This window comes from Neopelma chrysocephalum, unplaced genomic scaffold (assembly GCF_003984885.1).
Source record: "Neopelma chrysocephalum unplaced genomic scaffold, ASM398488v2 Primary Assembly neopelma1_42, whole genome shotgun sequence".
Lineage (NCBI taxonomy): Eukaryota > Metazoa > Chordata > Aves > Passeriformes > Pipridae > Neopelma > Neopelma chrysocephalum.
The window spans coordinates 11,729,593-11,741,622 of record NW_020897700.1 but is presented as its reverse complement, the minus strand read 5'-3'; the positions used below and the strand labels follow the sequence as shown (position 1 = coordinate 11,741,622).

The 12,030-nt window shown below is 37.8% G+C and overlaps 1 protein-coding gene across 4 annotated transcripts in view; it reads left to right on the top strand.

Moving 5' to 3' along the window:
• The window catches only part of WDR17 (WD repeat domain 17), a 57,437-nt gene that overhangs the window by 28,518 nt on the left and 16,889 nt on the right, over positions 1 to 12,030 (top strand). For all 4 annotated transcript variants that reach the window (XM_027676692.1, XM_027676690.1, XM_027676693.1 and 1 more), the window contains 9 exons: positions 3,149 to 3,231; positions 4,415 to 4,501; positions 5,099 to 5,263; positions 6,702 to 6,904; positions 7,040 to 7,189; positions 7,301 to 7,431; positions 9,251 to 9,376; positions 11,512 to 11,667; positions 11,947 to 12,011. In XM_027676692.1, coding sequence (XP_027532493.1) covers positions 3,149 to 3,231; positions 4,415 to 4,501; positions 5,099 to 5,263; positions 6,702 to 6,904; positions 7,040 to 7,189; positions 7,301 to 7,431; positions 9,251 to 9,376; positions 11,512 to 11,667; positions 11,947 to 12,011 — 1,166 coding nt within the window. The remainder of the gene's footprint in view (positions 1 to 3,148; positions 3,232 to 4,414; positions 4,502 to 5,098; positions 5,264 to 6,701; positions 6,905 to 7,039; positions 7,190 to 7,300; positions 7,432 to 9,250; positions 9,377 to 11,511; positions 11,668 to 11,946; positions 12,012 to 12,030) is intronic.

Sequence of the window (12,030 nt, the reverse complement as noted above, 5' to 3'; positions counted from 1 at the left end):
CTCTTGTACTGAGAAGCTCAGAACTTGACACAGCACTCCAGATATGGCCTCACTAGGGCTGACTAGAGAGGCAGGACCACCACCTCCTTCAACCTGCTGGCAATGCTCTTCCTAATGCACCCCAGGATACCACTGGCCTTCCTGACCACAAGGGCACATTCTTGGCTCATGGACAACTTGTTATCCACCAGGACCCCCAGGTCTTTCTCTGCAGAGCTGCTTTCCAGCAGGTCAACCCCCAACCAATACTGGTGCATGGAGTTATTCCTCCCCAGGTGCAGCACCCTGCTTTGCCCATGTTGTACTTTAGTAGGTTCTTCTCTGCCCATCTCTCCAGCCTATTGAGGTCCCTCTAAAGGGCTATACCACACCCTGGGGTATTGGCCACTCCTCCCAGCTTTGCAGCATCTGTGAACTTGCTGAAGAGGCATCTGCCCCTTCATCCAAATCATTGATGAATAAGTTAAACAATACTGGACCCAGTATTGAAACTTGGGGGACACCACTAGTGACAGGCCTACAAGTAGACCCCGTGCCACTGATTACAACCTTCTGAGATCTGCAGTTTAGCCAGTTCTCAACCCACCTCACTGTCCACTCATCCACTGTCCACACTGAGTTTGCCTCTGAGAATGTTGTGAGAGATGGTGTTGGAAGCCGTGCTGAAGTTGAGGTAGACAATATGCACTGCTGTCCCCGCATCCATCCAGGCAGTTGTTTCATTGTAGAAGGCAATCAGGTTGTTCAAGCATGGTTTCCTTTAATGAATCCATGCTGACTTCTCCTGATCGCTTTCTTGTCGGCCACGTGGATAGAGGTGGCCTACAGAATGAGGCGCTCCATCACCTTTCCAGGGATTGAGGTGAGGCTAATTAGCTGATAGTTCCCTGGATCCTCCTTCTTTTCCTTTTTGAAGACCGGGGTGACATTTACTTTCTTCCAGTCCTCTGCCAGCACCTCTCCTGATAGCCACAACTTTTCAAAGATGATCATGAGTGGCCTCACTGTGGTGTCCACCAGCTCTCTCAGGACTTGGAGTTGCATTCTGTCAGGGTACTTGGACTCGTGTATGTCAAGTTAGTCTGGGTTCTCTAACCCAATTCTCCTTGACCAAGGGAAAGCCTTCTTTGCAACATTCTTTTATGCTGGTCCCATTCCCAAGGGCTGGTCTTGTCAGTGAAGGCCGATGCAAACAAGGTATTCAATATCTCTGCCTTCTCTGTGTTCTCTGTTACCAGTTTCTCCCCTCCATTTAGTAATGGGCCTACATTACCCTTTGATTTCCTTTTGTTATTGGTTGTTATTTAAAGAAGCCCTTGTTGTTTTCCTTGACATCCTTGGTCAGATTTAGTTCCAGATGGCCCTTGGCCTTCCTTATCTCATTTCTACTTACTCTGACAACCTCTATATTCATTCCAAGTGGCCTGACCCTGCTTCCATCTCCCGTGTATTTCCTGCTTACGCTTGAGTAATGACAGGAATTCTTTGTTCATCCACACAGGTCTCTTACCCCCTTTACCCAATTTCTTGCTCATTGGAATGCATCATTCTTGAACCTGGAGGAAGTGATCCTTGAATATCAGCCAGATCTCTTGGACCCCTCTTTTCTGCAGGGCCTGTTCCAATGGGATTTTTCAAAGAAAATCCCTGAAGAGGCAATAGTTAGCTCTCATGAAGTCCATGACTGTATCTTACTTGCTGCCCTGCTTCTTCCTTGCCTGATAGTGAACTCTGCAATCTCGTGGTCACTATAGCCAAGGCTGCCTCCAACCTTCACATGCCCTTCAAGGCCTTCCCTGTTTGTTAGTATTAGCACACCATTCTTTGTGGGATCCTCCACTACCTGTGACAGGAAGTTGCCATCAACACTTCAGGAAGCTCCTGGACTGTTTGTGCTTTGCTGTGTTGCTTCTTCAGCAGATGTCAGGTTAGTTGAAGTCCCCCACAAGAACCAGGGTCTGTGACTTTGAGACTGCTTCTAGCTGCCTGTAGAAGGCTTTATCTGCTTCCTCCTCCTGATCAGATGGCCTGTAGCAAGCACCCACAACAGTCTCACCCTTACTAGTCTCTCTTTTGTCCTGATCTCAACTTGCACATCATCCACCCCAAGACAGAGCTTGATACATTCTAAGTGTTGTCTCACACAGGGGGCAATTCCACCACTGTGCATTCCTGGTCTGTCTTTCCAAAACATTGTGTAGCCCTTCATGACAATATTCCAGTCATGCAAGCTATCCCCCTATGTCTCCATAATTTGAGGGCTGTGACTGCTCACAGATCTCTAGTTCAGCCTGTTTGTTCCCCATACTTTGTGTGGTGGTGTACAGGCACTTTATAGAGTATTTGATTGCATCAGTATCCCCGTGGGGGTGCAAAGGGACATCCCATAGTCCTGTCTAGTGGTTATGTCTTTGGCTGCTTGTGCTTGCTCCAGGTATTCCCTCTTGGGCCTCCTTATGCTAGGGGGTTGCTATTGTTGTCCCCTTCCCTACACCTTCTCTTTGGCAAGCCTGTCCCTGTCCTCTTTCCAATCTAGTTTAAAGCTCTCTCAATGAGCCCCACTAACTCCTGAGCTAAGATCTTTTTTCCTCTTTGAGACAGGTGGACCCCATTTGTTGCCAGCAGGATTGGTGTTGTATAAACTGACCCACGATCAAAACTCCCAAAATTCTGCTGGTAACACAAGTCTCAAAGCTGGATGTTCATCTGGCATGATTTTCCTCTTTCTTTGCCCATCATTCCCTGCAACTGGCAGGGCAGAAGAGAACACAACTTATGCTTCAAATCCCTTGTCCAGTTGTCCAAAGACCCAGAGGTCCCTCTTGATTGCTCATAGTGTTCTTTATTTAAGCTTCAGGTTTATAGAGTTATGGATTGCTTATTCTTCAGCTTGACCCAGTTTTGCCTCTTAGATCCTGGCAAGTATAGCAGTTTTTACTGTCCATCTCCGTAGTCCCAATTTTTTGGACTTGATTTTTCAAATATCCCAGATGTATTGGGTACTCACTATAGTGTGGTTTTGTACAGTATACTTTACTGGAAGAAAAGGGCTGAAGCCCATAGTAGAATAAAATAAAATAAGAGTCAATAGATGAGAGAAAAAGGGGTGAATTATTTCTTATTGATAGGTATTTTGCATTTTTTGAAGCATGGAAAGAATGGAATCTTCTGCATTGCCTGGAGTCATAAAGATTCCAAAAGAATAGCAACCTGCAGCAGTGATGGATTTTGGTGAGTGTTATTGGAAGAAAAAAAAATTGCTAAATGCACTTCTCAAGTCCGTACATTTTGACAGTACTGTCAGTGATTAATGTTAAAACTTTTTTTACTGAACAAAACTTGAATTATATTAGTATTCTGTACTTCTTAGGGTATGTTTTTCATGATTTTAAGAAAAAGAAAACTTTTGCAAAAGGAGTAGTGTTTAAGGCACTCTGATAGTGAAACTGAATTTTTATTTTATTTAGCCAAGAATATCCTATCATTCTTGTCTGTTGGGAACACTTTTCAAAAGCTATCCAACTTTATTTTTTTTAATTTTTAAAATTTTTAAGTTTGTTCTTTCAAGGACTATTTTAGAACAAAGTAATTACAATTGTACTATTACGGGAGTATAATACCTTATTTCTAAAAATGTGTGAATGTCCATTGAGACCAATTTTGCATATATTATGTTTTAGTACATTTTAAAAATTCTTCCTCATTAGTCTCCTCTGCTACCTGTGTCATTCCAGCTCAAGCATAATGGGCATAAATTTTAGAAAACAATCAACTTTTTCTTTCTTTTTCTTTCTTTCTTTTTCTTTCTTTCTTTTTCTTTTTCTTTCTTTCTCTTTCTTTCTTTCTCTTTCTTTCTTTCTTTCTCTTTCTTTCTTTCTCTTTCTTTCTTTCTCTTTCTTTCTTTCTCTTTCTTTCTTTCTTTCTCTTTCTTTCTTTCTCTTTCTTTCTTTCTCTTTCTTTCTTTCTCTTTCTTTCTTTCTCTTTCTTTTTCTTTCTCTTTCTTTTTCTTTCTTTCTCTTTCTTTCTCTTTCTTTCTTTCTTTCTTTCTTTTTCTTTCTTTCTTTTTCTTTCTTCCTTTCCTTTCTCTTTTTTTTTTTTTAATTCCTAAAGATCTATTTGTACCTTAAAGCCATAACTACAACTTTGATTTTGGGCTATGAGGATCTTTTCAAGAAGGAGGTACTACAGTGGATATCTTTATAGGCCTTCTGAAGGAACATGGACTGAAGTGTTTTCTTGGGAAATACATAGTTAGCCTTGTAGTTGAGGGGTTGATATTGTTTATGGCTATTTCTCATATTCTTTCTGTATATCTTTTTGCTATCTGGCGTATTCGCACAGAATAAACCTGAATTTTGGATAGCCTACTCAGAATGTTTTTTTCCTTATTATATTGCATTATAATTGGTTTCAGTATTATTCGAACCATTGATGGCAATGTTCTTCACAAGTATAAACATCCAGCTGCAGTGTTCGGCTGTGATTGGAGTCAAAACAACAAGTAAGTAAAAAATAACCCAAAGAAATGACAATATTTACTATTTAAATTGATTGCCAGTAAAGAAACACAAAGTTATTAGAATGTGATTTTTACTGTGGTAGTAAACCACTACAATTGTCTGTTCCACAGTAGGATATGCCTGTAGCAGCTCTATATTCCCAGTAGTGTATCTCACTGACCACCATGAACTTCCTTAATTTTCAAAGGAAGATCTTTTCATACTGATGAGAGAAAAAAAATTCTCTAGCTGAATATATAACGGGGGGAAAAAAGCAGACATTCAATACCAGGAAAAAGGGGTTTATATTGGCTTCCTTGTAATGACTGCTAAGCTGAAAATGTAGTAGGCAACTAAATGCACTATGATATATATTAATTTTGCAGATAATTCTTAATAATGACATAAGAACTTTTTGTCTGATTTAGTGTATTTAATTAGACTATCAATATTTACTTTGTCTCTTGAAGAGACAAATAAGAAGCAAAAATATGCTGTTTTTTGAAGTAAATTGCAAATTACACATCATATTTATTTTTAAATTAAAAAAAGCATCGATCATCTCTCTAACTAAAGATTTTGCCATTTATATTTTGCAGAGATATGATAGCTACTGGTTGTGAGGATAAAAATGTTCGTGTTTACTACTTGGCAACCAGCTCTGATCAGCCACTGAAAGTTTTTACAGGGCATACTGCAAAGGTATTTCATGTACGGTGGTCTCCTCTGAGAGAAGGAATCCTCTGCAGTGGCTCTGATGATGGGTGTGTATTTCTGAACTACTGGAAAACTTACAACCTTAAGCAGAACTATTCAAGAAACTCAAAATATTTACTTGTACTAGTGTTTGCACCTTCAAAAACTTCATGAATACCTAATAATCTAAATCTCTACCTTGTTCAAATTCAGGCTGTAGCTTTGCTGTTAGCTTTATGTAGTATTTGGGCAGCAGGATCATTATCTAAGATTGTCACAGCTGCTGTAGCAGTGCAACCTTTCCAAATGCTTTCTCAAGAGTAGGATCAGTGACTGATACTGTTACTCCGAGGAATAATACAAGGAGGACACCACAGTGACTGATGTTTTTTTCAAAAATATACTTAAGTATAATCTGCAGAAATTTTTAATGAGTGCTAGATACTTCTGTTTTGTTGTTTTGATGACATCTCTTTTGAGGGAGAGCAGAGCAGTCCTCAGTAAGCGAGAGGAAGGATTTTCTGATTCTAAGCCACTTCCCTGCAGACTATACAAGATATTTTTGTAATGGATCTCAAGTTTGGAGTATTGGCTTCTATTGCTTTCCCCATTAGAGGTTTATGCTTGAAGCAAAATCTGTTAGTTCATAGTGTAGTGATTCATGACAGAACTTCACAGCAAACTTCTTGACAGCAAAATCCATTGAAGAGGAGTGGCCCTAGAATTGAACCTTGAGTAGCGCTGCTGATGACCAGTTGCTAGCCAGATGTAGCCCCATCCATGACAATTCTTTGAGCCCTGATGTTCAGCCAGTCCTTCACGCAGTGCACCATGAACCTGCTTATCCCACCATTGGAGAACTTGTCCAGAAGGACGCTGTCAGGTACGGTTTCTGAACTCTTACTAAGGTTGAGAGAAACTACATCCAGCGCCTTCACTTCATCCACTGGGCAGGTGACCTTGTCATGGAAGGATATCAGATTAGGTAACCAGGACTTTTCCTTTTTGAACCCGTGTTAACTGTGCCTGTGCCTGATGATTGTGTTATTCTTTAAATGCCTGAGCTTAGACTAGCAGATCTGTAATTCCTGGGTCTGTTAGAGGGCTGTTGAAGCCATAGGAAAGATAAGTTTTACAGTTTTGCTTTGTTTTTCTTTACTTCTTTTTCCTCTTGAGAGTCCTAACAGAAAAATTTACTGCATATGCAGACATATGGCCAACTTCTTTTCTCTCACTGACGTGTAAGTTATGGGTGGCTGTCAGCTTTTGAAAGATTATGTGGTCAATGGAATAGTTTCTTACCCTGGTGAATGGTCTTTGGTGTACTTTGTATGCCATTGTAAACTTGAAGGGCATTGGCTCCAACCTCTCCTATTTCAGCTTCTATAAACATATTGCAAATAAATATTCTGATAAATTTGAGGCTTAGAATGTTGCTGAAGTAGAGAGATAATGATATTTTTATAGGTGATTTGATGGACATTGGTCTTTTTTATCCTGTTTCAGTACTGTTCGAATATGGGATTATACACAGGACACTTGTATAAATGTTCTTAGTGGACATACAGCTCCAGTACGGGGGCTGATGTGGAATCCTGAAATTCCTTACCTTCTAATATCTGGCAGTTGGGATTATACAATTCGAGTCTGGGACACAAGAGATGGAACATGTTTGGACACAGTTTATGATCATGGTGCAGACGTATATGGTAATATTTTTGAATTTGGTTTTATTTCTGTATTTAAATGCATTCTAATATGTTTTAAATTTTATGAAATAATTTAATCAAATGGGTTATTAGATAAACTTTTTTGACTGCATTTTTAAATGCCCTCTCTGCTAGGATTAACATGTCATCCTAGTCGTCCATTTACTATGGCATCCTGCTCTCGTGATTCCACTGTGAGACTCTGGTCATTGACACCTCTTATAAACCCTCTACCAATAAATATCTTAGCAGATAGATGTTGGGATGATATTATTGGCAATACAGGTAAGTAAATTGTGTATACCGTTGTTCTAATTTTCTGTATATCACTGTTCTTTTTTCTTTCGTTGTTTATTATTTTTTTAATTTTCATGTATAAATCTTTGTATGTGTTAGATCGTGCTGTGGAATCTGGTGCTCCTCCTTTGCTGTGTGGTAAAGTTTCCAGGGATATTAAACAGGAATTGGAAAAATTGTCGGGAAATCCTCGAGGAAAAAAATTAAGGTGGTTTTCAGAATGTTTTTCAGTAAGTATTCTGTAAACCTAAGTATGTTGTCAGTATGCATGACTTGCTCTTCTGAGGTCAGTCTCCAAAACTGAAATTTCTTCCTTCTTTACCATTTTTTTCTCTCTTTTTTAAGGGACCTTAGAAAATATGTAGAAATCAGTTCTGTTTCTTAACAGTTCTGCATATAAAAATGTCCATGACTTAATTGTTTGTCAGTTGTGAACACCAGTTTTTTGCAAAGTGAAATTAGTGGGATAATTTAATTTTCTATAGGAAAGGTTTAATCTGACAACAATTTGCTATTGAAGAAAATGAAAATATGTGCTTTACCAAACTACATCAGAGTTTTTAATTTTGATTTATCAAAAGGACACCCTCATTACTTGTAAGGTTTGAACTGCCCAAGTGTTTGTGCCCAAACTGCAGGATTACATTCTGGCAGCTGTAGATCTGGATGACCCATGCCCCGGTATCCATCTGTTTCCTTTGCTCCACAGCATAGTAATATTTCCTATAAATCGCTGCAGCCTCTCAGTGCAATTGAGTTAAAAATATAAACTACTGGATCCCTGTGACTGTTTAGCTGCATAGGGGCTGAACTTGGGGTAGAAGAAGGACAAAAATTACCTGGAACTACAGATTGTGTCACATGCTGTTGTAATTTAAGTCAATATGCTGATCTACAAAGATCTAGTTCATCCAAAATATTTGTTATGATTTCCAGCTAGATTGAAGTGTATGATTTTGAAATGCTGAAACAATCTTCCTCAATTTTGAACCTGAACATTTTAAATTTTATTAGAAATATACTTTATGGAATTCCTTGTTTCACAGAAGCTATACATTTTGATAGCCCATGTTGATTTGAGAGTAAAACTGTTATAAGAGCATTAAAATTTTCCAAGAACAAAAGGTTTTTTTATCAGCTATACTCAGTGCTTATTGAGTCAAGAAAATGAGATATTGTGCTACACAACGAGGAGACAAATAAGAGCTTTAACGGACAGAAAAAAGAGAGAATATTTTTTGTGGGAGGGTTTTGTGTTGCCTTTGTTTTTTTTCTAGTAGAATGTCATGCTTTTTACCAGCTCATAACTGGACTTCTAAACTTGTAATCCTGTTATTCTTGGGAAAGCTCCTTCAGGTCAAAGATTTAATGATTTTTTTTTTTAAGCTTTTAAATTCTCACTCTCTTCTAGACCTCATTCAGTGTTAAACTGTTGTCTTAGATCCACAGAAGGATTGATTCGAAGGCCAGACCAATGGAAATGCTTAAAAGCTATTTTAAAAAAAAAAATCACCTTGATCACTTTGTGCTGCAAGCTTTTGTGCATATCAGTTATGCCATATGTGTCTATTTTAAGATTTAATATTAAGAAAGTAAACCAGGTTCTGGCAGTCAAGCCTTGGACCTGTTTTTTTTCCTTACCTTCTTTTTGCCCATGCCTTCACTTTACAGAAAATGGTAAACAAGTACTGAGGCAGCTCCTGCATCCCAGCAGCTGAATGTTGTTTTATGCCAGCAGTAGCCACAAGATAGCTTGTATTTCTTTGTGAGGAAAAGGGAAAACTCTAATGGCAACCCCTCAACTATGTCCACACATAACCCAATACTTACATTCATGGATCTTGCTGTATCTTTACAGCCTTCAAGAAGACTGAAGGACTTAGAGTATCTTGAATTAATTCATGCCTTCATAATGAAAGTTCTAATATTGGCATGGTCTGACATTGTTTTCTTGGAGTTGACAGACAAATGTTTTCGAATGTCTTCATAAGTTCAAGTTTCTCTCTCAAGCATGACTGTAATACAACTTTTCTTCCCTAACAATTTCAGCCTCCTGGAGGCAGCAAAAATTTATGGGATTTGGTTGCTGTAATAAAAGGACAGGATGACAGTTTGCTTCCACAAAACTACTGCAAAGGAATTATGCATATGAAACATCTCATTAGATTTAAAATGGTAAGTGAAACATGAACAATATGTGAAAATGATTGTTACTCCATATAGTATTTCACTCTTTAAAAGTAACATTTAATGCTTTATAAAAGGGTTACAATTTATTTCATTTCCAAAGATATTTGTGCAATACCAGTTCCATCTGCAATATCAGTCTGTTACAATAGGATCTAACTAAGTCTGCATGACTTCATACTCATACTGCATACTCAGGGTTAAGATGATAGTTTACAGTTTTTAACTAGAGAAGCCTTTTTCAAAATAATTAAAAGAAATTGCAGAGCTTCAGCTATGGAGCAAGTTTGTCTTCCCTATTATATACACTGTACTTTTATATTCAGTAAAGTCAAATTACTTGATTATTTGATTGTATAAACATGAAGTAAGTGTCTGTGTTCAGATGCAGGAACAGAGGAATTCACATCGGAAAATGGAGGAGAGTTAGCAGAAATATATTCTGTAGGTCTGTGAAAGAAGGAGTGGAGAAACCAGAACCTGTCATTAATACAGATATGCAGCTTAAGAGCAACTCAGATGTGAATGTGAAATTCAAGTACTAGGCCATAAATTTATTAGTAGCTGCATATATGAATATGCAACCAGACATACAGTTTGTGCAGAATATGCAAATTTGTGGTTTTGTCAGGGAGTTCTTAGCGGTACTAAAGAATCCCACACTCTAATGACTGGGTTGTAAAAAGAGGAAAGATTATCTACTAGTATAGGATCAGGCAATGCACTTGCCACCCCCAGGGGTAATACCTGCGCTTCTGCAATACCTATCACCTGTTGTTTGCTGTTGCAGACTCTCTCTTTTGCAAAATCACAGGCTCTTTAAGAGTGTCCTACATACCTTATGACTCTTAAATGATTAAAGTTTATTGGTGTTGTTAACTGGAATAATAGCAGCTGTTTTGCTAATCCTGTGAAGCCCTGTAAATGTGTCCAAAAACCAGACTTCTCAGCCAGTTAGCCTGAGAAGACATTAATTCTTGGCTTGTGCAGTGCAAGCAGTCTGTTTATCTCTGCAACATGATTTTGTGCATTTATAACTGGTGACCTAGAATCACTACAGTCATTGCTGGTCATTTTGTCCCCTTTTTTGCTGACTCAGAATCTTGTTTGACAGCTTTAAGAGAAAGCAGGGGTAGGGTAATGCTGACTGCTTGTTAAGGGCTGCTAATACTGTCTTTTTCTTAGGAAACTGGATAATGGCCTTGCAGCACATAGGCATTTCAGGATGAAGTAGGCATGCAGAGCAACTGTGTTTTTTCTGTTTTTAGGAAACAGAGAGGATGTATTGGAGACTTCAGCATGAAAATAATAAAAAATATAGAGATGCTGAGGAAAAAAAGTAACATAGTTTGTTTTAAAAAAACCCAGATCCTTGGGAGCTGACATTGGTCTACATGGCAGTTTACTTTAGTGAAGAATGTTTAAAATTCATTCTCCATCTTCTGTATATGGTACTGTAAAGCCATGAATAGCCAAATGCCATAAATGTGCTGGTTTCACCTTTTTTTTTCTGTGTTAACTATAATTCTGTTGCAACTTGTATCTCAAGCTCTGCCAGATGAAGCAAGTTAGTCTTATTTCTCCAACTAATATAAAAATTGCGCTAGTTGGGAATATAAATAATTTCTTGGTTATAAGATTAATGGGACATGACAGATCAGATCACAAAGCCTATTGTCAACCAGTTGAGCCTGCTATCTGTATTATTTCTTTATGTGACATCATTATAATGGTAATATGTTCAATTTCCAGCTCTCTACGGTTTATGTTCACAAATTTTTTTTTAAGTTTCAAAGTATCAAGATTTTTATGAGGGACATCTGGATGAATTACTATAACGTATGAGAAAATGGTTGAGAATAAAAAATTATATAAAGATATTAAAGGAAGATAATAGAAAATGTATGTGTATAAGCACAAAACACTAAGACAGTTACTTTAACAACATAAAGTTCGCTGTAATCTCACTGAAATCGGTTCCAATTAGCCTTTTCTCAAAAGGTTTTTTTTCTGAAATTATAACCTTTGTATTCCACTGTAATATTTGACAGTAGTGTATTCTTAAGAAAACTTGTTTTCTTCACAGAAAACTTTTTTTGTCCTTTTTTTTTTTTTCCCCTCAGTCCAGGGCACAAGAGCTGACAACAGTAAAGATGTCTAAGTTTGGAGGCGGTATTGGTGCACCAAGCAAAGAGGAAAGGCTCAAAGAAGCTGCAGAAATACATTTAAGATTAGGACAAATTCAGCGATATTGTGAACTAATGGTAGAACTTGGAGAGGTAAAACATCAGAACATTATTGAAGAATAACAAAATATGAAGGTTTCTGAAAACCAGCTATCCTAGCAAAGATAGTCAATAAATGGGTCACAAGTCCCAGAAAAAGTAATCTTGTTCCAGTTAGCTTATTTTTAACATATGCAGTCTAAAGCATAACTCATTCCTTATTTAACCTGTTGTCAAATTTATTTTTAATGGAAGAAAAATTAAGCTAGTTTAAAATATGACTGTTTCTCAAAATAAAATGATCAGGGTAAATGTATTGCTGCTTTCTTCTAGTGGGACAAAGCTCTCTCAGTTGCACCTGGTGTATCAATGAAATATTGGAGGAAGTTAATGCAAAGGTAAGTTGATAAAAATATT